This window comes from Podarcis liolepis (assembly GCF_965112155.1).
Source record: "Podarcis liolepis genome assembly, chromosome: 14".
NCBI lineage: Eukaryota > Metazoa > Chordata > Lepidosauria > Squamata > Lacertidae > Podarcis > Podarcis liolepis.
This window is the reverse complement of record NC_139569.1, coordinates 44,079,306-44,107,292: the sequence shown is the minus strand read 5'-3', so window position 1 is coordinate 44,107,292 and position 27,987 is coordinate 44,079,306. Positions and strand designations below refer to the sequence as shown.

The 27,987-nt window shown below is 43.9% G+C and overlaps 2 protein-coding genes and 1 long non-coding RNA gene across 4 annotated transcripts in view; 1 reads left to right on the top strand and 2 right to left on the bottom strand.

Annotated features, from left to right (window-relative positions):
• Positions 1-124: 124 nt before the first annotated feature.
• MYO9A (myosin IXA) overlaps positions 125-27,987 on the bottom strand; it is a 171,413-nt gene continuing 143,550 nt past the window's right edge. Inside the window, exons 36-37 of one of the 2 annotated variants that reach the window (XR_014519173.1) lie at positions 3,129-3,275; positions 2,219-2,297 (exon numbers count right to left, since the gene is read on the bottom strand). Coding sequence is in view for 1 of the 2 variants with exons in the window: in XM_083475479.1 (XP_083331605.1) it covers positions 2,205-2,297 (93 nt within the window). In the remaining variant the exon portion in view is untranslated. Of the gene's footprint in view, positions 2,298-3,128; positions 3,276-27,987 lie in introns of both variants that reach the window. The other variant, XM_083475479.1, reaches the window with a different exon arrangement.
• On the top strand, positions 5,450-10,876 carry NR2E3 (nuclear receptor subfamily 2 group E member 3). The gene is made up of 7 exons (XM_083476072.1): positions 5,450-5,617; positions 6,006-6,109; positions 6,841-7,119; positions 7,795-7,976; positions 9,269-9,509; positions 9,941-10,046; positions 10,310-10,876. The coding sequence occupies exons 1-7, from the start codon at positions 5,502-5,504 to the stop codon at positions 10,440-10,442; spliced, it is 1,161 nt and encodes a 386-aa protein (XP_083332198.1). The 5' UTR covers positions 5,450-5,501; the 3' UTR covers positions 10,443-10,876.
• On the bottom strand, positions 17,795-23,531 carry LOC310693678. The gene is made up of 4 exons (XR_014519318.1): positions 23,437-23,531; positions 23,143-23,203; positions 18,638-20,408; positions 17,795-17,925 (listed from the first exon to the last, which is right to left on the bottom strand). It is a non-coding gene; the product is annotated as an uncharacterized lncRNA (long non-coding RNA).

Genomic DNA, 27,987 nt, shown 5'->3' with positions numbered 1-27,987 from the left:
CTGTGGCTGCAGAGACCGGTAACTTGTAAATGCCACATGCGTTGTTTTTGTTGCGTTAGCAACACTGATGTGACCTCTGCGGGGGTCGTGTCAGGAGCTAGCTGGCAGAAAATCACACTGTTCAAGTTGGAGTTAACTCTTTATTCGCATATGAGCTGTAGAAAAAAGCTTGCAGTCCAGTAATAGATCTCCACCACAAATTTGATGTAGGTAGATACAAGCACATGCCTTGGCTTTGCAGACAGTTATTCACATGAAGAGATTGGTGTTGATTGTGTATATCTGGGCTGAAATACGTGCATAATAAAGCCAGGCATTTTGCAGATTGTGAGCTTTTTGTTGTTGTTGTTGTTGTTGTTGCATTTTGTTCTTACATTTCTATACTAATTTCCACTCCAGGAGCTCAAGGTCTTCCCCCACTTTTTACCTCACAACAGCCTTGTGGGGTAGATTAGGCCCAGGCTCACCCCAGTGAGCTTCATGACCAAGTAGGGATTTGAACACAGGCCCTGCACTAACATAATACTACTACCGCACCATGTTGGATTATCACACTGGTGTCCTAGTTCTCTTAGATTGGAAATGTTATGGTGGCAGAATGGAGTCGATTGAGAAACTGTAGGTGGAATAACTTCTTTGCACATGTGAGCCTATCAAACAAATGGAACAACTTGGGGTGTGTGTGTGCAATAGCTGAATGACTACATTTCATGGCACCATGCCAGACAACTGTTTTGCACTAGTGCAAATGTTCACAAGGGGGTAGCCATGTGAGTCTGGGCATCTCTTGAAGAGAGCGATCACTGGGGGTTGGGGGAGGGAGGGAGGGAGGGAGGGAGAGATCAGGGCTGCAGACTAATTATGACCTTGTCACTAATGGCTGATGAAGCATCCATCACCATCTGGCCTCTGACTGGTCACAGGGATTGACTGACTCAGAGCAGCTATCTCAATCCTGGGGCTAATTGTTTTTGTTAAACTAGCAGACTCCCTACAGGCCTGCTCTGTTATCTTTTGCCCCCCTCCTTGCTTACACAGAGTAAATGGATTAGTTGGCAGATTGCAGAGAATAGATATTGAGGTCTGGCTGGTGGCAGCAGTGTAGGTGATAGCCCCTCACCCTTTTCTCTTGCCTTCCCTGCACTAGATTTTTCCTATAGCATCAGATGCTAAAAACTAAACAAAGATGAACACCAGAGTATCATCACCATGTAAGTCAAAGTGAAATATCAAAAACCTAAGTTCAGCCAGACTTGCAGGTTTCAGAGTGATTGAAGTTGGAATCCCACAACCATTTAAACTGGGAATAAGTCCCGTGGAACTTAATTGTGCTTACTTCTGAGTAGACATGCACAGGATTGTACTGTTAAGCTCCACTGAATACACTGGGGATTACCTCTGGGCAAATAAGCATAAGGCTTCACTGTTAATTCATCACGGTTAATATTAAATCAAATAGGGGTGGGGAAAGAAAAGATTTCAAGTGCTTGTCAATCAAGCCAGTTCTTTGGCATGTTTTGACCAGGACATAGAAAGGATTCATTAACAAGCAATTGAGCGGAAAATTGTGTGCATGCTTCTCCTTAAATAAAGCAAAAGTAAAACAGGGGGTGGGAAATCTGTGGGCAATGGTCAAGGAAGATGGGAGTTGCAGGCCTTCAACATATGATGGGCCAAATGTATCCATTTCCTGGACTGCAGTGTGTGAACCACACCATGGTTGCAGTTGAGCTTCATTCCAAGAATTTCACAGGAGTTCCATAATTCAGTTTGAGGCCTCCTTCCCATGTGATCTCCTTGGTGTGGCTCCTCATGCACCACTTTTTCTTCCATCAGTAACACTGGGTCTACTTGTGGATCCAGGGCATTCACCTGCCTGGGGGAGGGGGGAAATGCCCCATAAAATATTCAGTTCTGATCAGCAGCTGCCTTTGTAGGTTGACCGACCCTTTCCCTTTCCTAAAAGGTTTGCTATCAAGTCTCAGGGCGCGAGCAAAAGTTGATGATGTTGAGGGGTCAGGGGAGAGGTAGATCAGATGTCTGGAGAACACAGGCAGCCTTCATCTCTCTGGCCTCCGAGCTGATGGCTGAACAAATGAGCTGTAATCATCCCCCTGGGGAACGGCAGCACCGAGAGAGAGCAGGGCCTGGCAGCAGTTTTGTTAAAGCTGCGTTGGAGAGAAATGGTGCGGACAGATTCAATGTCACAGGTGGGTTTTGGTTACAGCATCCTGGCACCATCCCGGGCTCGCTGATGGGTCTTTCCTCGCCTCTTCTTGTGCGGCTGATGGTTCCACCTTTGGAGAAAGAGGCTAAAGATTAAGAGGATGACAAATAGGCATCTGCTTACACAGCGTTAAGGGCTAATCTGCCCTGCTATACTGCAAGAGCCTTGAAGAGAGGGGATTCTCACACAGGCGTAATACGCACACATGCACAACTACCCCAGAGACTCTCAAGGAGAGCAAGGCTCTCCATGGTTTGTCAAAGGACACCTGGTAGGCTTAGACTGGAGAGCTCTTCCCATGGAAGATTCTTGGCTGGGTTGAAGAGTTCAGTCACTATTGGAGAGACGTGGCCAGCCCACAGACTAGATGCAGCTGCTTCTGGGCCAACACCTGAGGAGCAAGAGGCTGGATTAGTTAACACAGCAAAGGACAAGTTGCAGAAAGCAGGGAGCTGAGGCATCCAGCCTCTCAACAGGATCAGCTACCAGCATGGCTGTCTCCCCTACAGACTCAACAATGAGCAAACGGATGGAGGGCAGCCAGGCAGGTAAGTAAGTGGCATCACTGCCCTTTGGACCATGTTTCTTTCTTCCCCCTGCCCCTTCCATTCAGGTCTGGGGTTTCTTCTTCTTCCTTGGAACAGGCCTAGTTGCAATGGACTGGAAGGGCACCAATGGGTACTGCAATTGGGTACCAAAGGCACTGGAAGCTGTGGCAATGGATGTGGCTGATGATGCTAGCAAAGCGTTAGAGCCAAAGAGAACCTCTCTCTCGTCATGATTCCATAGTTTCACCTCTGAGCTCAGATGGTGAGCTCATCTCATCTGAACAAGGCAGGCTTTCCTGGAGCAAAGTAATAGGAATATACTTTATACCAAGGCAGATCATTGCTCCTTTTACCTTAGAATTGTCCACCCATTGGTAGCAGCTTGCCAAGATTTAAGACATGGGTATTTCCCAGCTCTACTTGAAGATGACAGGGATGGAACAGGAGATCTTCTGGATACAAAGCATGTGATCTGTCACTGAGCAAGAGCCAGACCTCTTCTGAAGAATCAGAAAGTGAGGGAGGTCACTGGAGTCCCACAAATGAAACTATGAAAACTTCAGTCCAGGTGACACCTTTAATCCTCAAGGCCACCACATGTGGAGGAGTGGCCTTTGTTTATTTGCACGTAATGAATTCATTTAGGGCAGCAGTTTTCATTTGGGGACTCATTTCTTAATTATTTTTTTTACCATAGATTTGTATGGTTGTGGTACAGCTGTCGTGACCCATCTTAAGTCAGGCCCCAACCCAATAAAGGGGCCCGACCCACTAGGTGCAGACCAATGATTAAGAGATGTGGACATTTCAAACTGCCAATTTTCTAGCACTCGGATAAAACTGAACAAATGAGTGATTAAACAAAACTCTCCCACCACCCCCTGAAAAGAAAAGGTGGACCAGAGTGGCTAAATACTTATCTCTTAAACTATCAGGTAAATTTAGGATCCTGAGAGCCAAAGTAGACTAGTGATCAGTGTGTTGGGCGAGGATATGGGAGACTTGGGTTCAAAGAGGACCCAGTCACTATCTCTCAGCCTGGAGTACCTCACAGGGTTGCTGTGAGGAGAGCATGTGAGGAGAACAATGTATACCATGCTGAACTCTTTTACAGGTGAAATAGGATATATAAAAGAAGATTTTAAAAATAAATAAATCTGAAGATAAAAAACAAAACGAAGTAGAGTTTTGTTACCTAGCTAGTTTATTATGGCTTGACCCATCAGATACATTGAGCAAACCTAGAAATTGGTGGGGAAGTATAAACTCAGTTTGTGGTGTGGTGTAGAATAAACAAAATTAACAGTCTGATAACTAAAGATAATGATGTCAGGAAAGCAGCTTCCTGTTATTACTTTGCTCTCTGAGTTGTGCTTTGATATAGTAAAATATCATATGTGATGGATGGGGTCCTGTTGACCCGGGGGAGGGGAATCCTAATTGTATCTCTGGTATATTAGAAACTCAATTTTTTAAAAAGTTTTTTTAATTTAAAAGAGAAGCTGCCTGTTGGTTACCTTCCAGGTGCAATGCTGCGCTTTGGTTTAGTTTTACTTATTCTTGTTTAACTTGTAACTGTTTTACTTGTAACCTCCCTTGGGACCTTGTGTTGAAGGGTGGAAAATAAAGTGTGTGTGTGTATTTCACACCGGTGGACTGTTGTTGTACAAAATAAAGCATAAGCAGGTGGCTGGTAACTTCGCCACACAATAGATTGCACAATCTGTTGCACAAGTTTCTTCTAGCACAATTGTTGTGTTGGATTCTTCTGCTGCTATGTAATTTATTAAGTTCCTATTACTTTGATCAGAATTGTGTTGGATTCTTCTGTTGTGCGATATTAAAACTCACCTGTCCGTCCCTGTGCCGGTGGACAGGGACACAGAATACAGCCCACTGTTTTCTTTGTTATTCCAGTTGTCCCCAACAGATGGAAGTGAGTCCACGGGGAACTGCTCTTTTACAGAGAGGGGGTGTGTGTCAAGTAAATATAGGGGTCCCGCAATGGGGGAGCAAGCTCTTTACCTACCCCCCACCTTTCCCCTGGATTTGTTGTCGTTCAAAACATGTGGAGATCGTCTCTCTTTTTCATTTCATTTTAAAATTATCTCTATCTTCCTTTCTTCTTTTATTTGCTTTGCTTTTGTTTATGTTTTGTTTTGTTCTTTGGTGTCCTCTGCTCTGGGTTAAAGAGGGTACGCACTCGAAGGTGATGTCTGGCTGGTGTAAGACCCTGAGTGAGAGGCAGGGCAGGAGAGATCTTCACCACTTTTGGTGAGAGACAAGGGTTAAGATTTACCTTCAAGAGAGCTTTGTATTCCGCCCCCTTTCTCTTTTCCTTTCCTTTTTTCCTTCCCCCCTTCTTTTTTATTATTTAGTTTGTTTTTCATTGTATTTTATGGTGAAAAGTTTCAATAAAAATCTATGCAGAAAACTCAAAACATGTGTGGAGAAAATGCCCCTGTTTCATTGTGTGGTGCTCCATTAAGATGCCTAGACAGCTCCATTGGTAAGTGCATGCTGCTGATAACACCAGGGTTGCAGGTTTGATCCCCGTATGGGAGAGCTGCATATTCCTACATTGCAAGAGGGCTAGACCCCCAGGGCCTCTTTCCAACTCTACAATTCTATAATTCTATGATTCCGTGATCTGTCCAGCCCCCTGATACCTCTCTTGTTTGTCACTAATAGGACTCAGCCTGACTCCCAGCAAAGCTGGCAGCCCCATGTTGCTGTGCAAGGTGTGTGGAGACACCAGCAGTGGAAAGCACTATGGTATCTATGCTTGCAATGGCTGCAGTGGGTTTTTCAAGCGTAGCGTCCGCAGGAAGCTCATCTACAGGTAAGGGTGACATCTGTCCCCAGTAGGGCTCAGAATATTTAATGTATCAATGCATTAATGTGTTAACTGCATTTATACCCCCATCTTTCCTTCTGCCTAATGGTAGGGCTGGTCCCTCTCAATTCCTCCCTCCCTCCCTTCCTTCTCTACTTTAAGATAGTTATGGGGGCTCCAGGTTTGATCTGAATTAGGGATCTGGATTTTACCAGACCCATGCCAGCATTCAAACCACTGCACCACAGTCATCACCAGCTCTCATCAGACCCAGCAAGCATAGTCCATAGACAGGAATGATGGGAATTGTAGTTCAGTGACATCTGGAGGGCCACATGTTCCTCACCCCTGATCTGCCGCCTGATCCAGTGCACTGCATTGTTCCTTTTGACAGGTGCCAAGCTGGCACAGGTATGTGTCCGGTGGACAAAGCTCACAGGAACCAGTGCCAAGCCTGCCGGCTGAAGAAATGCCTGCAGGCTGGAATGAACAAGGATGGTGAGTAGAGACCGGGAGACCAGGAAAAGGCTCTCAGCTGTTGGGCTTCCAATGCATAATACTTTATTTGTGGGAACATGGGTGGCGCTGTGGTTTAAACCACTGAGCCTCTTGGGCTTGCTGATTGGAAGGTTGGTGGTTCAAGTCCCCAGGACGGGGTGGGCTCCCGTTGCTCTGTCCCAGCTCCTGCCAACCTAGCAGTTCGAAAGCATGCCGGTGCAAGCAGATAAATAGGTACCGCTGCAGCAGGAAAGTAAACGGCATTTCTGTGTGCTTTGGTTTTCATCACAGTGTTCTGTTGCAGCAGAAGCAGTTTAGTCCTGCTGACCACATGATCCAGAAAGCTGTCTGTGGACAAATGCCAGCTCCCTTGGCCTGAAAGCAAGATGAGCGTCGCAACCCCATAGCCGCCTTTGACTGGACTTAACTATATGGCTGGTGGGCACGCAGCTTCCCTCCCAAGCCTCTGCAGGGATTGCTCTCCTCCTGAGGAGGCTTGGGAGGGAAGAAGCGTGCCCACCAGTCTTATCGTTGGCAGGGTGCAGCTGGCAGGCATGCAGGGAAAGGGGAGGCCACTGGCAAAGCCGCGCAGCTCCTCCACTTGCTGGGGCACCCCTGAGAGGCTGGCACTCTGGCGCAACGCACCACTGAGCCCTATGGGAAAGATGGCTCTGCTGCCAACCCTTTGATCTGTTTGCTTTGCTGCTGACCTCTTGCCTGTCCTGCCTCAGCTGTGCAGAACGAACGCCAGCCCCGCAGCACAGCCCAGGTGCGACTCGATGCCGTTGACTTGGATCCTGAGAGGCAAGCTGAACACCTGACCACAACGCGGGATGTCCTGCTGCCACCGCCGCCGCCACCCTGCCCCTCCCTGCCGAGCCACAGGGGCCCCACCACCTGCTCTGCAACGGGGGCTCCAAGGGGCCAACCCACAACTCCTCCCAGCAACCACCGCTTCATGGCCAGCCTGATGACAGCTGAGACTTGTGCCAAGTTGGAGCCAGAGGATGGTCAGTGGCTGGGCATGGGTGCAGAGGGGGGAAGGCAGGCAGTATGCCAAGGAAGTGATAGGGCACATCTGGTCATCCAGTTGTTGTTGAACTACAACTCCCAGCCTCCCCACTCATTGTCCAACAACAGCTAGAGGTCTACAGGTTCCCCACTTATGCTTCTGAACATGTGGCCTTGGTGACATCCTACTTCCAGCTTCCTTAAAACCACAGAAAACAGCTGGTGCAGATGCATTGATACATACCATGGCTGGTTTTGAGTGGCTATACTGGATTCAACCAAGCCTGTGAGACCTTCCTCTGCTGCCCCCCTAGTGAACATTGATAGTACTGCCTCAATTAGGCTTCCAGCTCCTCCTAGTTTTGCCTTGTTGTTCACTGAAATTTCTAGTCTCTGCAGTTACAGTGGCCAGGTGTCCATCTTAATAGGACTGCTTTGTGCAGTCATTTATCTGGAGGGCTGTCAGAGGAGAGCTCGGTTAGAAGGGCTTTTAGACCAACTAAAGAACCATAATTGAAATTGTCCATCAATGTTGTGCATTTATGCCAAGTGATCTCAGGTGGCGATGTATTAAGTGGCCGCCCTCTGCGAACATTTCCTTCAGAACAGATGTGCCTCTAAACTTGCAAATCTGCAGCTCTACAGTGTTGACAGGATGATTCTCCCTTCTGCAGCTGAGGAGAACATTGATGTCACCAGTAATGAGCCAGAGCGCCCAGCGGGAGAGGCACACGTGTCCCCGTATCCCCCGACCAGCTCCGAGAGTGTCTATGAAACCTCCGCCCGGCTACTCTTTATGGCTGTAAAATGGGCAAAAAACTTGCCAGTCTTCTCAAACCTGCCCTTCCGAGACCAGGTGAGTTCCTGGGCCAAGTCCAGTGGTGGATTACTTGGGCTCAGGCTAAGGCAGGGGTGGTGGCTGGCAACATATGTTGAAGAGGGGCCGTAATTCAGTGGATGAGCATTTGCCTTGCCTGCAGAAGGTCTCGATCGCTGGCATTTCTAGGTTGGATAAAGAGAATCTCCTTTTTTCTCTTTTATTGAAGAACAGGATATTTTAATGCCATCATCATCACAGAGGCGTCTGTGGAGGGGATATATTGATTGAAAATGTCTAGTAAACCAGGTCGGTAGTTGGGCTCCTATTCAGGGTATTTGGTGAGCCAACATGACAGTGCTGTAGGACTGAGGATTGGAGTGACCATTCTGATTCTATGGAAGTGGACAAAACTTTATTGTAATTTTTTAATAAGTGTGTGTGTGTGTGTGTGTGTGTGTGTGAGAGAGAGAGAGAGAGAGAGAGAGAGAGAGAGAGAGAGAGAGCCTCTAGCCTGAAACCCCGGAGAGTGTCTGCCAGTCGTTATAGACAAGACTGAGATGGATGACCTAATGATCTGACTCAGTATAACACAACTTCCTATGTTTCTGTTCTTGGCTCTTATTCTCTTCTACTTGAGCTTATTCACTGAACCAGGAAGCATCCAATTGTACCAAAATACTAGCTCGATGTGTTAACTTCTACAGGTAAAAATAGCACATGCTCTAAATCAGGGTGGGGAACCTCTGAAAGCTCCCCCCTCCGTGGCCCACGAGGCCCTCTTGGCTAAGCCACACCAACTTGCCATGTACCTAACATTATATATGACATCAGGTATGGGGCAGTTGAACACACAGCTAGGCTAAAGGTGATTTGCAGGAGCGACTGCTGATCAGTGGCATCTGCAGAGGCTTGCACATAGCACTCTGTAAGCACCAATGCTCAGCTGAGCCTAAATTTACATATATTGCTATACAGTGATACTGACAAATTTAGAACCAGATGTATCTTTATCTATAACTGAGGTGGTGAACTTGTGGACCTCTCTGTCTTATTGGACTCCAACCCCCATCAAACCCAGCCAGAATGGTCAACTGGCAGGGATGAATGAGTTGGTAGCCACAGATTCCCCAGTCCAATTTATTAAAAATGGGGAAATAAGGCACAGGCATTTTGGCTACTTTGTCATATTATGTAAGGACTAAGGAAGGCAGACAACAAGGTAATTGGTTTTGTGAAAACTGGTGCTTGTTGGAAGTGTAAAATACATTTCTGTGAACACAGAGCATCCATAATCTGTTATCTAGTCTAGGGTGTCCTGTCCTTTGCAGGTGATCTTACTGGAGGAAGCCTGGAGTGAGCTGTTCTTGCTGTGTGCCATTCAGTGGTCTTTGCCACTGGAAAGCTGCCCCCTCCTCTCTGTGTCAGAGCTGACCCCCACCCTCAATGGAAAGGTCGTGTCTTCAGGAATGGACATTCGTGTCCTGCAGGAAATAATTGCACGTTTCAAAGCACTTGGTGTGGATCCCACTGAATTTGCCTGTATGAAGGCAATTGTACTGTTCAAACCAGGTGAGCGGGCTGTCAGGAAGAACATGTACGTAAATCATAGAGAAAATTCTGCATTTCCTCAAAATTACAGTTATAATTTAAAAGCGCCCCCCAGTAAGGTTTTCCATGAAAATTACATCATTGTTTTTGAATAATTTATCCTAGCTTTGCTCCTTTCCCCTCCTTGTGCTTAGCACTGGAGGACCACTCTTCTGACATCTCAGCAGGCATTGCCCATATACTTTCAAAGAAGTATTTGCATTCATGAAAGCTGGAAGATGGTGTGCCAAATGAGTTACTGTCCATTTCCAATCCTCCTTCAAGGCTGCTGCATCCTCTGTCTTCAAAATATTCCATGAGACCCTAATCCTGTTTTAAGATCTGCAGTAGAACAGCATCGGTGTACACATATTTTCCTTAAGCAGAAGTCTTCTGTTTCTTTTCTTTTGCAGAAACACGAGGTCTGAAGGATCCAGACCAGGTTGAGAATTTGCAGGATCAGTCTCAAGTGATGCTGGGACAACATAACCAATTACATTACCCCAGCCAGCCAGTCAGGTACCTACAGCCGAGTGCTCCTCCTTGCTGTTATCTTCTCAATTCCTCCTTCGGAATGCATTCATTCCAACCCAGCCCAGGCAACATGGTAGTGCTAACTAAAGCCAGTGTTTCTCCAGCTGTTGTTGGACTACAACTCCCATTATCCCTGACCACTAGAAATTGTTGGAAGAAGGTCGTCTCCATTTCTCCGCTCTCAAATGTGGTGGAAAATTTTGGGATATAATTTTAACCTAACCTAAACTTTTGTCTCCTCCTCCCAGGTTTGGAAAGCTGCTTCTGCTTCTGCCTTCGCTGAAAGTTATTTCTTCAGACCGCATTGAGCTTCTTTTTTTTCGTAGGACCATCGGGAACACTCCCATGGAGAAGCTGCTCTGTGACATGTTCAAGAACTGACACCTCCAAGATTCCAGAATGCCAGTATTTCTATTTTAAAAACCTTGAACCAAGCACAAGACACAAGCAAATGCTTCCTCGTGAATAGGCTTTGGCTTGTCATAGACTGGAAGGTGGCATTTGGCTGCAGACCAGGAAAGTTGCTAGGACCCAAACACTGAATTTTTACAAGGAGTGTTAATAGTTGCCTGAAGTCACACCCTCTTATTATGGGACCCTTCTTATTCTTTCCAAAGAGGCAGTAGGTTTGGATGTATGTATGCATATGTGTGGAGATGCACTGTGTACCTGCTCAGAGAACTCACCATTGTTTCCATGGCCGAGTTTTGGCCTTGAAAACAGGTTCTGGGACTCAAATTCAGCTCTAATTTTAACTATAAAACTCACTCCTTAGTGCTGTAAAGTGCTTCTAGCCCACAAAGCTTAGAATGAACAAGTAGCACATTTTCCTTTAAAGACAATCAAGTGTACTTCTACAATTCATAGAAGAGGAAACACAGTGGAAGGGGGCGTTTTCCTCTACCTTACTAAAGGAGAGCACCATGGAAGAGTATAAGAACACAGTGATTGCAAAATGCAGCCTCTAAAAGGGGGCTTCCTGATTATTTAAAAATTAAGACTTTTCTTGGCTAACATCCTGTATTGAAGTAAGTTTTGAGGACAATCAAGGCACACCACAGCTTGTACATGAAACAAAGAAAAGGTTGGGGCACATGCCTGGCCCTAAGCCAACAGAAATGCTTGACTCTGCCCTTTCATACTAAGTAGGAGATGTTAGCTCTGAACTTTTTATGTGACAAATGAGACCAGTTTGAAGGCAGAATCCCTTTCTTAGGGGCTGCTGATTCAGGAACTGAGGAATTTGCTGGCTCTTGGGCTTGTATAAGTATTAATAAACTGGAAGCTTGTATACTTTTTGAATTATTTTTAAAAAATCTGTTTACTGTTTGCAGTTCTGACCCATTCACCTCGTTTGGAAAGTCATCTAGCTGAACGGATCCAGTTTCAGGCCTGGATTGGGGCTCACAATCTATAGTTCAGATGGGTTTGAGAGTGTTGCCTTTCTACTGCAATCCAATCCTAGACTTACTACAGTGGACACCCACTGTCTTTCTAGAGATTGCCAGACTGCAAACTGGAGAACATCATTTATATTGAAGAACTGATGATCCAGTTCTGTGGAAGACCCCTGCTCCCTTTGGTTAGGCTTCGATTTCAAGACAATCAATAAGGTTGTTGATGACAGATGACAACAAACTGAACTTGCCGGAATGTCAGGAACAAACTCTTTTTATAACCAATGACTAATGCCTGGAATAGAGGCATAAGGAGAGAAAGCGTGTAGCATTCTGCTAGGGACAGAGTAATGAAAACCTATAACCAGTTCTCCTGCTCCTGTTCTTCTAGAAGGGGAAATATAAGAAGTTTATATGGAAGGGCAGTCATACTCAGGTTAGCAGGATGAAAGCATCCAACATACTGAGAAAAGGGTTACTGTTCACAATGGCTATAGCATGCCAAGAAAGGATTCTGGGATGTCATATACCTTTTTCCAGAGGCAGTTTGTACAGTTATGAACAGTCTTATGTGTGACAGCAGCTGAGCAGTCCATCTGTTCAGCTGCTGTCTGCCTCAGAGTTAGTCAGTCTGAAGGAGTGTTTATTTTAGATACAAACCTATGTAAAATGTATTAGTAACCTAAGTATCACCTGCCTGTCTTGTACATTTAATCTAACAAGTGCAAATACACTGAGTAAAAGTTATTTGTTATTTAAACTTGAAAAAGAGAGTGTCTTGCGTAATTTTAAATGACCCCATCTCTTCTTTCACATAGCCCTGTAAATGGGAACTAGAGTCTAATTCCCACAAGATTCTGCTACTGCAGGCATCAGACATTTGCTAGGGTGGCAAGTGTGATGGAAAAGTTTGTTTGTTGGGCAAATTGGGTCACCAAGTGTTTTTCTTTCTTTTCTTTTTCCTGCCAGCAACCGGTTAACAAATAGCAGCGTCTGATTGGCCGGGGTTCAGGGGTGGCAGTTTAAAAGGAGAGGATTTGGAGAGACAGGTTGAGAGGTTGGGAGATAGGGAGTTGGTTCCACTCTGAGGAATATATCAAAAGCTACAGAAAGGAGTATTTGAGCTTAGCCTGAAGGACAGTGTGTGGTGTCCTGTGAGAATAATAGGCCAGGAAATAACTGGGAGGCTGAGCCAGGAGAAGTAGAAGCTGTAAAAGAGACAGTCTACTTAGGTCTCATTCCAGTCAGGAGGCGAGAGATTCTTCTAGAAAGAGAAGACTCCCAAACCAGTTAAGAGGGGTGTGGAAATCCCTTGGGTCTGTTACTTGGAGTACCTCAGGAGGAGGATTGTCAAAGGGGCGTGTAACTGACAGAAAGTGCCACCTTGTTTAAGAACCAAAGTGTTAAGCGATAACAGCTATGCAACACCTGAGAAAGAACTGAAGTGAAATAACTGGAAAAAAGCTGAGCATTTACCATGTAGTCTAAAAACCTGTAATCTCTACCTGAAGCGAAGTAACTGAACATAAGCAATTGAAGTTTAAAAGAAGCTGTGCTTGATTAAGAGTCCATAACATCAGTTAGATTTAGTATAAATGTTATAAGGTGAACGGTTACCTGAATAACATTATAACCTGAAGTACCCTTTGTTTTACCCACTTTGTGTCAAAAACTTCCTTTGTTTAATAAAACCTTTCTTGTTTGTTTGATCAAATCCTGCTTGAGACTCCAAATCATTAAGTTTTCCCTCACACAAGTCCCCCACTAGATACCTTTAATCTGGGGTAAATGGAAGAAGTTCATGTAATTGGTGTACCATGAAAGGACCATTGCACCGTCGCAGCAAGTATAACTATCCTAGCCCCAGACACAAAGCCAACTGACACAATCAATTTAATATCACTTTTTTGCTGAACATCAATATTAAACAAAATCAAAACAAAATCAGAGACTACTTGAAGCTCTTTGATAGATTATGGTTATTGAAGTTCAATGTAAATATGTTGGTTTTTTTTAACTCCCCCCCCCCCCCACAATGTGGGACATAACTTTCCCCCCTTTAATGTGGGACATTTAAGCCAGGAAGGTAAAGGGGGGGGGAGATGCTAGAATTAGATTTGAGGGCTTGGCAGTGTGAAACAATGGAAGTTAGTCGTTTTTTGCATCCTTATGAGGCAACTCCCACCAGTTCCTTGGATTTGGAGCTTTGAAGAATTTGTCTTTGTAATGAAATAGCTCTGAATGTGTGTGTGGGGAAAGCTCCAGTTCTTGACTTAAGCAGTAATGTATGTATCTTTTAAAGTGGACCTTTGGGGAGCCCCATTTTTTAAACAGACTGATTGTGACAGCAGCCCTCCTTACTGCTTCTCCACCCATCTACATTTTGCTTGAGTAATGTGATTCTGGGAGTGACTTTTCCCCCTGCCCATCAGTCTGTTTGTGGAGCTTTTTGCTCATGTAGCAGCACTGAGTGCCCAGGGCAAAGCCAGAAAAGCAAAGAATTCTACCTCCTAATATTTCTGCTGCCTATCCTGTGCCCTGAAAACAGAACACCTGTTGTGGTTATGGCTATTGAACATTTGGCACAAATATCTGGCACTGCCCTACCGTACTTGGAATCAAACTGGCATTCGTTATTCTGAGCTTTTTTTTCTTTTTTAAGCCAAAAAGCTCTCTTTTTCCACAACAGATATGCACCTGACAGTTGTCTGAGAATTGTTTGGGTATATATGAACATTTTTAAATATCTGACAATGCAATGAAATGAATAAGGAATAGCTTCGAACAGAGCTTGGTCTCTTTTATGCTGCGGGTCCTTCTAAGAGGGCCCATGCTTATGAATCCCAGTGCAAAAACCCAATCCCTGAATTTGGCTGTTTTGTCAGCTGGGATCAATAATAGGTCCCAGAACTTGAAGCAGCAAGATGCCATGGATGAGATGTTAGAATTTAACCAGTTCCCCTGCTCTTGGCTTTTCTAGTAGGGGAAAGACAAGACGTTTATATGGAAGGGCAGTCACACCCAGATGAAAGCCTCCAACATGCAAAGAAAAGGGTTAATGTTCACAAGGGCTATAGCATGCCAAAATAGTATTCTGGAATGTCATATACCTTTTTCCAGAGGCAGTTGGTACAGTTATGTCAGTTATGAACAGTCTTATGTGTGACAGCAGCTGAGCAGTCGGTCTGTTCAGCTGGTGTCTACCTCAGAGTTAGTCATTCTGTAGGAGTTTTTGTCTTAGATACAAATCTATGTAGGGTGTATTAGTAACTTGAGTTACACCTGCCTGTCTTGTACATTTGCAAGTACACTGAGTAAAAGTTATTTGTTACTTAAACTTTAAAAAGAGAGTGTCTTGTGTAATTTTTATAGGAGGGGAAAGGGAACTAATTAAAAGGTTAAACAACCCAGTCTTTTCTTTCGCATAGCTCTGTAAATGGGAACTAGAGTCTAATTCCCACAAGATTCTTTTTTTTTAAAATAAAATATTTTATTAAGTTTTCAAATACAAAGTTGGAAACATACACTAAAGAAAGAGATGAAAAAACAAGAAGAAAAAAAGAAAAAAGGAGAAAACCAACCATTCAAAACATTTTTTTAAAATAACTAACTGGATTTCCTCACATCTCCTTTACCCTGCATTCTTTATAATAAAAAAATCAGCAAATCATTACCTTGTTTCATACCTTACTCTGTACTTTTCAAATACTACACCTCTAAATTTAGCATACTTTTCATCAATTACTTATATCTTGAATTAAACATAGTATTACCTTAGATTTTGACCTTTTGTTTGTTTGTTGGGCAAATTGTTGGGCAAGTGTTTTTATTCTTTTCTTTTTCCTGCCAGAAAACGGTTAACAAATGGCAGCGTCTGATTGGCCAGGGTCCAGGGATGGCAGTTTAAAAGGAGAGGATTTGGAGAGACAGGTTGAGAGGTTGGGAGATAGGGAGTTGGTTCTGGGCAGAAACATCCACTCTGAGGAATATATCAAAAGCTACAGAAAGGAGTCTCTGAGCTTAGTGTGAAGGACAATGTGTGGTGTCCCGTGAGAGTAATAGGCCAGGAAATAACTGGGAGGCTGAGCCAGGAGAAGTAGAAGCTGAAAAAGAGACAGTCTACTTAGGTCTCATTCCAGTCAGGAGGGGAGAGATTCTTCTAGAAAGAGAAGACTCCCAAACCAGTTAAGAGGGGTGTAGCAATCCCTTGGGTCTGTTACTTGGAGTACCTCAGGAGTAGGATTGTCAAAGGGGTGTGTAACTAACAGAAAGTGCCACCTTGTTTAAGAACCAAAGTATTAAGCGACAACAGCTATGCAACACCTGAGAAAGAACTGAAATAACTGGAAATAAGCTGAGCATTTACCATTTAGTCTAAAAACCTGTAATCTCTACCTGAGGCGAAGTAACTGAACATAAGCAACTGAAGTTTAAAAGAAGCTGTGCTTGATTAAGAGTCCATAACATTAGTTCGGTTTAGTATAAATGAAGGTGAAGTTACCTGAAATAACATTATAACCTGAAGTACCCTTTGTTTTACCCACTTTGTGTCAAAAACCTCCTTTGTATAATAAAACCTTTCTTGTTTGTTTGATCAAATCTTGCTTGAGACTCCAAATCATTAAGTTTTCCCTCACACAAGTCCCCCACTAGATAATCTGGGGTAAATTGAAGAAGTTTGTGTAACTGGTGTACCGTGAGGTGGTTGCACTATATGTAAGTGAGGGATGGCCCGACGGTACCAGGGTGAGAAAGGGCTGTTGTGCCGTCGCAGCAAGTATAATGATCCTAGCCCCAGACACAGAGCCAATTGACACAAACCGAAAAACCTACATGGCAGACCTCTCCTGTGAAAGTACCATTGCAGAACATCTAATGATCCTAATGAAAAATCATATGTTTGAATACTTTTCTGTGTTTAAATACCTAGCAACCTTCCTGCATGTAGAAAAGTAGTACATTAGGGGAGGGGATCTCTGGAGAGAGAGAGGGGGAGAGAGAGAGAGAGCTCTCCTGCCACCTAGTGATTAAAATGTGCCCTTGCAGTCTGAAGTGGCATAGTCCCAGAACCACATAATTTATATAGCCTTGTTAACACTTCCCTGCTTCTAACTTAGGTTTCATGCTCTCAATATTCCCCTCACTGTCTCCCAAAGACACAAAAGCCTTTGTCTAGATGGTTGATTTTGATCATCACCATGTATGGAAAACATCTGCCACAATCACTTTATTTTCAATTGTTTTCTTCTTTAATAAGCTAGAAGTTATTTGTACATAAAGTCATTTTTGTACAGCCATATAGTATCATATTTACAAAATATTACACAAATTGCACTTTGAATGTGATGGCCTTGTTCCAGGAAAGAGAAACAAAAAAACAAACAAACATTAATTAAAAAAACTAAAGAAACCTCCAGACATGAAATTACAATGTGCCAGCTGACTGCGTAACTGCAAGCCAGCTGGTTCAGTGAGCAAAATAAAGCATTTTCCTTTATAGAATTCTTTAAACATGTAAGATTTATAGTATAACACAGAAAAATATATCCTTTTACAATACATAAGTCTTTTAAAATTTACACTCAGTATACTTATAAATTGGGGACGCGGGTGGCGCTGTGGGTAAAAGCCTCAGCACCTAGGGCTTGCCGATCGAAAGATCGGCGGTTCGAATCCCCGCGGCGGGGTGTGCTCCCGTTGTTTGGTCCCAGCGCCTGCCAACCTAGCAGTTCGAAAGCACCTCCGGGTGCAAGTAGATAAATAGGGACCGCTTACCAGCGGGAAGGTAAACGGCGTTTCCGTGTGCGGCTCTGGCTCACCAGAGCAGCGATGTCACGCTGGCCACGTGACCCGGAAGTGTCTGCGGACAGTGCTGGCCCCCGGCCTCTTGAGTGAGATGGGCGCACAACCCCAGAGTCTGGCAAGACTGGCCCGTACGGGCAGGGGTACCTTTACCTTTACCTTTATACTTATAAATTACTTTTTAAAAATCCATTAAAAATAACTATATGCAGGTCAACATCCTTTCTAGTTGTGAGTACATTCACTTAATACCATGAATGGGGAGAAAAAATTCCAAGACCCTGTACAGTGGTACCTCGGGTTACATATGCTTCAGGTTACAGACTCTGCTAACCCAGAAATAGTACCTCAGGTTAAGAACTTTGCTTCAGGATGAGAACAGAAATCGTGCTCCGGCAGCGTGGCAGCAGCAGGAGGCCCCATTAGCTAAAGTAGTGCTTTAGGTTAAGATGGTACCACTGTATCAAAAACAAAACAAACAGTGCACCAACCAAACCTCTGGCTTGGACCCATCTGAATTATGTAATTGTATCTCCTCCTCCCCCAACAAGGCCTACATTAAGACATAAATTTCAGCAATTGACTGAAATACAGCTTAAAATCGAATTAAAATCAAAATAAGTTCAGGTGGCGACCCACAAATTATAACTATAGGAGTTGGAAACCTTTAAGTCAGGGGTCTGCAACCTTTAAGACAAAAAGAGCCACTTGGACCCCTTTCCGAAGAAAAACAACAACTGGGAGTCGCAAAACTCGTCATTATAAAAATAACTTTTTTGTCACTTTTTAATTATTTCTTTGTTTGACCCCTCAGAATTACTCCTCCTCATAGAAATAAACATTAAATTAACAAGTTACCTTTTTGTGTGTGTGTGTTCTTCACTCCCCTTCAAAACAGTGACCAGCGTACATGCCCCCTTTCAATGCAGTGACCAGCATACATGCCCCTTACAATGTAGTGGGTGGGTGGGCGGGCGGGAAGGTGACATCGGGACGGTGCGTGACTAACGCAGGCACCACCCCCATGCGACGTCACAGCCAGTACAGCGCCTGCCACAGTGGGGAGTGTCGGAGGAGGAGGAGGAGGAGTTTGGATTTGATATCCCGCCTTTCACTCCCTTTAAGGAGTCTCAAAGCGGCTAACATTCTCCCTTCCCTTCCTCCCCCACAACAAACACTCTGTGAGGTGAGTGGGGCTGAGAGACTTCAAAGAAGTGTGACTAACCCAAGGTCACCCAGCAGCTGCATGTGGAGGAGCGGGGACGTGAACCCGGTTCCCCAGATTACGAGACTACCGCTCTTAACCACTACACGCCCCGGAGCCGCAGCAAAGGTGTAAAAGAGCCACATGCGGCTCCGGAGCCGTGGGTTGCAGACCCCTGCTTTAAGTACTCACCAGGGTCAGCTATTTGCATGAGCCAGTGAGAAGAGTTAGAGAGGCCACTTGTATGCAGGGTCTTGTAAAAGGAGAGGGGTCAGACTGAGCCCTGGTGGAACAAAGGCCTGGTGGAACAGCTCCGTCTTGCAGGCCCCGCGGAAAGATGTCAAGTCCCGCAGGGCCCTGGTCTCTTGCAACAGAGCGTTCCACCAGACTGGGGCCAGTGGATGTGAAGTGGTCTATAAAATCCGCATAGTAAGAATAAGAGACCAAGGAAAGGCCTCACCTTTTTCTAGATAGCTATTGTTCTTGCTATACTCCTGGGTTCACACCACTGTGTTAGCACCACCACCACAGTCCCCGTTAACAGCAAAGAAAAACTCAGAGCTAAAAGTGGAGCCACAGTTAAAAAAATAGCTCTGAAAAGCAGTCCCCATCCAAGGCTGCTCCTGACTCTGCCCTTCTCTCTATGTTTTATTGCTTGGTTTGCTGAAGTGCAGGACTCGCATTCCACAAGCCTCAGCTTTGCAGGTGAATGCATAACAGTAGGAATTCTCAGTGCAGAGATAAATAAACTATCAGTAACCTGAGAAATTAACATGACTAGGCTGTGACACAGCCAAAGAGGCTACTGGAAGACCTGGACTCAAGATAAAACCTCAGTGATACCACAACAGTATAAAAAAAAAATCATCTCAAGCCAATTGTTCTGGCATTACTACTATCGCTTCCAAGCTTGCTTTTTCTACATTAAAACATTTAATACACGAGATCCAAGCAGCAAACCACTTAGTCTCTAGTATGGGGGGGGACCCACATTATCTATATTTTACTTGGATGGAATACCCTCATTTCTTGTTTGCTAAATTTTTGATAGCAGGCCCAGCAAATTTAGGCCCAAGCAAATTTAGGCCCAGCAAAACAGCTAGATTAAGATGGCTGTACTATTTATTAGAAATAAAATCCTATTTATTTTCAAGTTATTAGTACCCTAACTGTGTGTGACCTATCATCTATAGTTTATCGGAAATTGTGCAAATCTGGTTTATTCACAACACAGCACATGCACAATCCGGGGGATGGGGGGGGGTGGATCGGGCAGACCAGGGGCAACGTAAACCGAAACTGCTTCAAAGAATTACTTCCAAATCTATTTCCAGGCTTCCCAGTGAAAAGAAAAAGACTGCTAGTTACATACAGAAAGAGTTAGCCACCCTGGTTCACAAAAACATATACCCTGAGAATATCTCAAAGGATGATCACAGTTTTGCCCATGCTACATATGAATACATTACCCAAAGTCACATCAGCCTGAATATACTAAACATAGAAAGATGAAAAGGAACAGTTTAGAGGTAGACCAGCAACTAAATTTTTCCTTGCGTTCATATTCATTACTCATTTATCTAATGTGGTGGAAACCAGGAGTATAAAATTAGTGGGTGCCGTGGAACCAAATGGTTCATACTAGGGCACTTAAGTTATAGTAAGGGCCTTAGAAAATCAATATTGTTATGGTAGTTGCAACACAGGTCCTACATTATCCATATACTGTGAGGAAGATATGAACAGCTTTCTCCATGTGGTAAGTGGGGCTGACAAAGAACCTATGCTGCAGAGTTGAAGATGAGAGCCTAGCAGAAGACTCACTTTGCCATAGCAATCTGGATTTTCCATTCCTAAAATTGAGGTCCTTCACTATTCAATAATGCAAGTTATAGCAGGGAATACTGAAATACCACTGCAAGTTGAAGATGAAAGAAACCTTACCTTTTGTTTTTTAAAAGATATTTATTAAAGTTTCCAATCTTTTGCAAAACATAAAGAAAAAACAAACATAAAAATATTAAAAACACATACATTTCACAGTTTATTTTCTTATAACCTATTTCCCCGACCTCCTCATACCTCCCCTTCTTGTATTCCCAGTTTAAATTGTTTATACAGCAAATCCTTATCTCAAAGCATTACAGCTTAAAAAGAAAAAAAGAAAAAGATAGAGAAAAGAAACACCTTATTTTCTCTCCAACATCTTAAATTATTATAACTTTAAATTCTTGCTTACAAAAAGAAACTCATTTTATCATAATTACAGCTTTAAACCACTTAATTTTGCAATATTTTTGCAAATAGTCCTTAAATTTTTTCCAGTCTTCTGCCGACTCTTCTCCCTGGTCACGGATTCTGCCAGTCATTTCTGTCAATCCCATACAGTCAATCAGCTTCATCTGCCATTCTTCCAAAGTGGGTAGATCTTGTGTCTTCCAATACTTTGCTATAAGTATTCTAGCTGCTGTTGTTGCATACATAAAAAAAGTTCTATCCTTCTTTGGCACCAATTGGCCGACAATGCCCAGGAGAAAGGCCTCTGGTTTCTTCAGGAAGGTATATTTAAATGCCTTTTTCAATTCATTATATATCATTTCCCAGAAGGCCTTAATATTTGGGCATGTCCACCAAAGGTGAAAGAATGTACCTTCAGTTTCTTTACATTTCCAACATTTGTTATCGGGCAAATGATAGATTTTTGCAAGCTTGACTGGGGTCATGTTCCACCTATATATCATTTTCATAATATTTTCTCTCAAGGCATTACATGCCGTAAATTTCATTCCAGTGGTCCACAACTGTTCCCAGTCAGCAAACATAATGTTATGCCCTACATCTTGTGCCCATTTAATCATGACAGATTTAACCGTTTCATCTTGAGTATTCCATTTCAACAGCAAGTTATACATTTCTGATAAAATCTTAGCTTTAGGTTCTAACAGTTCAGGTTCCAATTTAGATTTTTCCACCTGGAAACCTACTCTTTTATCCTGGTTGTAAGCCTCCATTATCTGGTAATAATGGAGCCAGTCTCTCACTTTATTTTTTAATTTCTCAAAACTCTGCAGTTTCAATTTATCTCCTTCTTGTTCCAAAATTTCCCAATATTTTGGCCATTTGACCTCCATATTGAGCTTTTTCTGGGCCTTTGCTTCCATCGGAGACAGCCACCTTGGGGTTTTATTTTCCAATAAATCTTTATATCTTATCCAGACATTAAACGATGCTCTTCTAACAATATGGTTCTTAAATGCTTTATGTGCTTTAACCTTGTCATACCACAAATATGCATGCCACCCAAAAACGTTATTAAAACCTTCTAAATCCAAAATGTCTGTGTTCTCAAGAAGCAGCCATTCTTTCAGCCAGCAAAATGCCGCTGATTCATAATAGAGTTTAAGGTCTGGCAGGGCAAATCCACCTCTGTCCTTTGCATCAGTTAATATTTTAAATTTTATTCTGGGCTTCTTGCCCTGCCAGACAAATCTAGAAATGTCTCTCTGCCACTTCTTGAAACAGTCCATTTTGTCCAAAATTTGTAATGATTGAAACAAAAATAACATTCTTGGCAATACATTCATCTTTATAACAGCAATACGGCCTAACAGGGAAAGCTTCAAATTTGACCAAATTTCTAAATCTTTTTTAACTTCCGTCCAGCATTTTTCATAGTTATCTTTAAACAGATTTCCATTTTTGGCTGTCATGTTAATCCCCAGGTATTTCACTTTCTTAACCACACTCAAACCTGTTTCATTCTGAAACTTCTCTCTTTCCATCGATGTTAAATTTTTCTCCAAAACCTTAGTTTTTTGTTTGTTCAATTTAAATCCTGCCACCTGACCAAACTCTTGAATTAATTCTAATACTCTTTTAGTACTAGATTCTGGCTCTTGTAACGTCAAAACCAGATCATCTGCAAATGCTCTCAATTTAGACTGTTTAGCTCCAACCTGTATACCTTTAACCAACCGGTCTCTTCTAATCATATTCAGCAGAACCTCCAGGACCGATATAAAAAGCAATGGGGAAATTGGGCACCCCTGTCGTGTCCCTTTTTCTATCTTAAATTGTTCCGTAACCACATTATTTACAATTAATTTAGCTTTTTGTTCAGAATATATTGCACCTTTACCATTTTCAAAACCTTGACATACCCTGTAAGTTCTTTTTCATAAAACTCCAAGATATATTATCAAAAGCTTTCTCCGCATCCACAAATATCAACACTGCTTTAGTGTTTATATTCACTTCTAACTTTTCCAAAATATCAATTACATTCCTCAGATTATCGGATAGATGTCTTCCCGGCAGAAAGCCCGCTTGGTCCTTATGAATCTCTTGAATCAGTACTTTTTTCAGTCTCTTAGCCAAAATATCAGCAAAGATTTTGTAATCCACATTTAATAAGGATATGGGACGGTAGTTCTTGAGTTGAGTCTTTTCAGTCTCTGTTTTCGGTATAAGTGTAATATAAGCCTCTTTCCACGTTTCTGGTGCCCCTTTCCCCTCCAAAATTTCGTTACAGACTTCCTTCAAAGGTTGTATTAGCCAGTCCTTCAAAGATCTATAATATCTGGAAGTCAACCCATCCGACCCTGGAGATTTGCCCAATTGCATGTTTTGAATGGCCCCTTCTATCTCCTGGTCAGATATTTTACAGAAGAAACCTTACCTTTTGGGGCACTTGGTTGTGGTCCTCAGGCAGCACTTTCTGTGACAAGCATGCTTGCATACTGAAATCAGGAACACAACAATTAATACACTCGAATGCTGCTGTATTGTGTCTCATGCTGACAGGAAAGCATGTTAAAAAGGGGGAATAGGTTGAGCACCCCACCACACCTGCTGATTGTAGCAACATCTGGAGAGTCACAGGTTCCCTACTCCTGGAACAGACCTTCCTAAATACTTGGTGCAGAATAATGCATTTAAACTAAACAATAAAAGAAGGAAGTTTTCAACTTACAACATCTGCTTCCTTCTTCCTTCTCTTTTTTCTTTCTGTTTTGGTTACCTGAAACAGAAAGAGCTAAATCAGAAATTAACAGGTTCAGAATCTGTTCTCCCAGTCACCCCTCCGGTTCATTCTGCCTCCTCATGTATCTTTCAATCCTTCACAAGCACTTTTCAAGGGCCCAATTAATGTCAGGTGGACATTTGGTATCTCCCATAATGCTTCTCCCCTGCCCAGTACATCCCTCTGTCATTTCACTTCCAACCTTCAGCACTCTAGCATTCCTAAGACACTGCTCAATTAGCTCTGGCGTGATTGGATGGGTCTAGAATCCTGCTGCCAGGGTATCTTTAAAAAGATACCCAACAAAGGGACTAATAAATTAAAGAACAATCCTGCCCTACTTTAGTACTAAACAGCTGCCCTCTGCATGTTTTTCCATGCTTCCAGCTCTGTCCAAGAGACTTGGTTCTATTCTAGAATGGCAGCCATTTAAAAGATGTGAGCACACAATTATTATATTGTTTTCAACTAAGCAGGGCTGGCCCCAATACATTTTGGCACCTGAGGCAGACCCCCAAATGATGTCGCCCTACCAGGGAAGAAGGAGTGAGGGAAGATCTACATCAGGAACAGAGGGGCAAGAAATATCTATATCGGGGTCTGTTGCCCTGGTGAATCCTGACACCTGAGGCAGTCACCTCACCTTGCTTCATGGATGGGCCGGCCCTGAATAAATATCTGCAAAGAGTAAGGTTACCGTAACTTCCTTCACAGAGCTTCAGTATGCTGATGACAACATAGTGTGTGCATGCTCAGAGGATGACCTCCAAACCATCCTAAATATCTTTGCAGAAGCTTACGGGAAGCTTGGCCTATCGCTCAACATCCAAAAAACAAAAGTGCTGCACCAACAAGTACAAAACAAAATTTTTGCAGCACCACAAATCCAACTCAATGGTGTAATATTGGAAAATGTTGATCACTTCTCCTACCTGGGCAGTTATCTTTCCACAAGGGCCAACACGGATGCCGAAATCCAGCATCGTCTGAGCTCTGTGTGTGCGGCTTTCTCCCGATTGAAGTGCAGTGTTTGAGGACTGGGACATTCGCAGGGAAACCAAAATGCTTGTTTACAAAGCTATTGTACTACCAACCTTACTGTATGCTTGGGAAACATGGACCACTTATAAATGCCATCTCCAACTCCTTGAAATATTCCATCAATGGTGTCTGAAAAATTTGACATATCACTTGGGAAGACAGGTGAACTAATACCAGTATACTGGAAGAAGCAAAGATCACCAGTGCTGAAGCAATGATTCTTCAACATCAACTTCGTTGGACTGGTCATGTTGTGCGGATGCCTGATTATCATCTTCCAAAGCAACTACTCTATTCCAAACTTAAAAATGGAAAGCGTAATGCTGGTGGTCAACAAAAGAGGTTTAAAGACTGTCTCAAGGCAAATCTAAAAAAATGTATTATAATCACCAACAATTGGGAAACACTTGCCTGCGAGTGCTCCAATTGGAAACCAGCCTTTACCAAAGGTGTTGTGAGCTTTGAAGAGACTTGAACTCAGGATGCAAGGGAGAAACGTGCTAAGAGGAAGGCACGCTTGGCAAACCCTCACCGAGATCAACTCCCACCTGGAAACCAATGTCTCCACTGTGGAAGGACATGTGGATCCAGAATTGGCCTCCACAGTCACTTAGAGACTCACTGTTAAAACTGTGTTCATGGAAGACAATCTTACTCGGCTACAGGTGATTGCCAAAGAAGCAGCAGCATTGGGATCTGCTGCTCCTGTGGATCCTGCCCCCTGAGATGGTTGCCTCACCTTGCCCCATGGGGGGGAGCTGGCCCTGCAACTAAGTCCTATTCAAAGTAGACCGACTGAAATGAATGGACCTAAGTTAGTTGCTGATGCTTCCTGATCTTAATTTTGTGTTGAGTACTGCAAGCTAACCTTTTCAAATTGCATTTGTTATTTAACCTAATTAGGGAGACTATGAGACATATTACAAACTGCAAGGAAAGTGGTTAGTGCCAGGACACTCAGCAACAAATGCCCTTTCTACAAAACAAAGCTTTAAGAGGTAGTAAGGTCACAGGAGGGAGGCTCTTATGGTACAGAAAAAGAATGTAATCCTTATTCCAGTGGGATATAAGAGTAATAATTTGGTAGGATGTGCCAGACCAGTTTACCTTTAAGGCAGTACAATTTGAAGGCATATATTCTGTCATATATTCATCCAAAAACACCTTGAAGGTATTGACCCACACCCGGACAGGCGATTCACGCCAGTCTCTCTGTTCAAGCCTCATTGTTTTTTCCAGAATCTGTTCAAACAGGACATTTAGGTCGTTGTACTGGACCAGGAGTGTTGCAAGGGGGGTGCGGTCCATCCCAGGTGTCATGCCTGGGGGGTGTGTGTGTGTGACAAAATCCCATCGGGTGGATCGGCGTGGCAGCGCTCGCACCCCCGATGGGCGGTTTTTCACGTTCGGCATGATAGTCGTGAAAATCCGCTCACTGATTGCACAAATACACCCGGCGATCAGCTTGACACCCCCTGGCAGGTGGCATTCGCACCCCCCCAGCGGGCAGTTTTATGCGATCGGCGATTGAATTTTCACGATTGGTGGGTGGCGCTGGCATCCCCAGTGGGCAGTGTTTGCACCCCTGGCTGGTCAGCCGGGGGGGGGCGAGCACTGCCCGTTGGGCGTGCCAGCGCCGTCCACCGATCGCGAAAATCTGACCGCCGATTGCGCAAATACGCCGGGCGGCCGGGCATATTCGGTGATCAGTGGTTGGATTTTCACGATGGCGATCATGCCGAATGCGCAAATCCGCCCACTGGGGGTGCGAGCGCTGCTACGCCACAGGGGGTGAGTCGCAGGGCCCCCCTCTGGCATGCACGGGTAGCGCCCCTTTCAGATAAGTCTCTCCTCCTGTCAGGTGAGGCACGCGTGGGTCACCCGGAGAAGGCGGTGAGCGGGGCTGAGCTGAGGAGCAAAGGGGGAAGCGGAGAGCTGCGAGGGAGGAAAAAAGAGATTTAACTCGGAACTGTGGTGAGGTTCTTCTTCTTCAAGCCTCTGTTCCCCTTTCTTCACTTAGAGAAATATCTTAGCGTCAAAGTGCACTGAAGCACTTGCATGGTATTAAGCACAGAACACCATTTATACACAGTGGATATAATCTGTACAGTTAATATGTATTAATTAAACTACTGCCTTGTCTTATATACAGCAACTAAAGGAGACTGTGCAACTTGCCACAATAAAGTTTTTGCCATTAACTTGTATTAATTTTATTCCCACTTCTCCCATTGGTGAGAAATATGTGGCTAGCACTTCCAGTTTACAGTGCAACGCTGTACATGTCTGCTCGGAGGCAAGTGTGCATGGTTCCCATTCTTCCAAAGGTGCTGGAGGCTATAAGAATAGATTTGGCAGTCAATTAACTTTTGCTTTAGCTGAGAGCAGCTTCAGACATTGCAAGTAAGAGTGTTAATGACTTGCAATCTTTCCCTTCTTTCTTTACTGGTGTGGAATGTCTGAAATAGTCACTCATACAGTTTCTCCTCAGAGGAGAGATGAACGGAATGGCTTTTTGAAATTTGTCCTCACATGCAGGAAATAAAATGCAGATATGAAGGGAGAAGAAAATTAGAAGCAATTAACTCAGGATCTCCCCCTTTCTTTTGGCTAGACATTTTATACCTTCCATCTGCAGCTGCAGTCTTCTGTGCAGCTGCCAGTTTTCCAATCTCTCCTTGGGACATTGTTTTGTGAAGTGTTGTTTGGCCTGCATCTGAAGAGAAGTACCATAATAGCTGCAAAAATTTCACGCGCAATAAATACTTCAGAACCAGCAGGGTCACTGGATATTGCAAGGATATACAATCATCTTACAACAGTGGACTCAGGGGCGGAGGAAGGGGTGTGTGGTGGGTGTGGACCACCCCGGGTGTCACCACTGAGGGGGGTGACAAAATGCTGGGTGGCACTCACCACGGGGCCTGCAGCGCGCCCTAGCCACGCGTCTTTCCTGTGAGAGATGCCCTGCGCTGCCCAAGCGGTCTGCCCGCTGCCTCAACCCCAGCTGTAGGGCGTGAGTGGGAGGAGGCAGGCAGACTCCGGAGGCCCCACGGTGCACCCCGCCTCTGTGGGCAGCTTGGCCCACCCCTAGGTGCACTGCCCCAGGCTCCCAAGTGGCTTCCTCCACCACTGGATGGACTTAATAGTGAACTCAGGCCAGGTGAGACCTGCAGGCAGAAGTTCACTCAGCCACAAGACACAGCTAGCCTGTCTGTCCTCCTAGAGTTGCTATATGCACTGCCTTGTCCCATGAACTTAACTTGGTTTAGTAAGATGATACAGGAACAAGACTTGTTACTGTATGTATTATGTAAAATTTATAGGTACTAAAATATATAAGGATATTCATGGGGTAAATATTTAATGCATAATTAAACAAATATGTATTATGTCTCATATATAGGATAATGTATTTAAATAAATACATATATTTATTTATAAATAAATAAATTTATC

Excerpts from the sequence above, each read along its gene's own strand:
- NR2E3 (XM_083476072.1), top strand. The coding sequence starts at position 5,502 with ATGTTGCTGTGCAAGGTGTGTGGAGACACCAGCAGTGGAAAGCACTAT. Across the intron at positions 5,618-6,005 it reads CGCAGGAAGCTCATCTACAG|GTGCCAAGCTGGCACAGGTA; the intron begins GTAAGGGTGACA and ends TCCTTTTGACAG. Across the intron at positions 6,110-6,840 it reads GGCTGGAATGAACAAGGATG|CTGTGCAGAACGAACGCCAG; the intron begins GTGAGTAGAGAC and ends GTCCTGCCTCAG.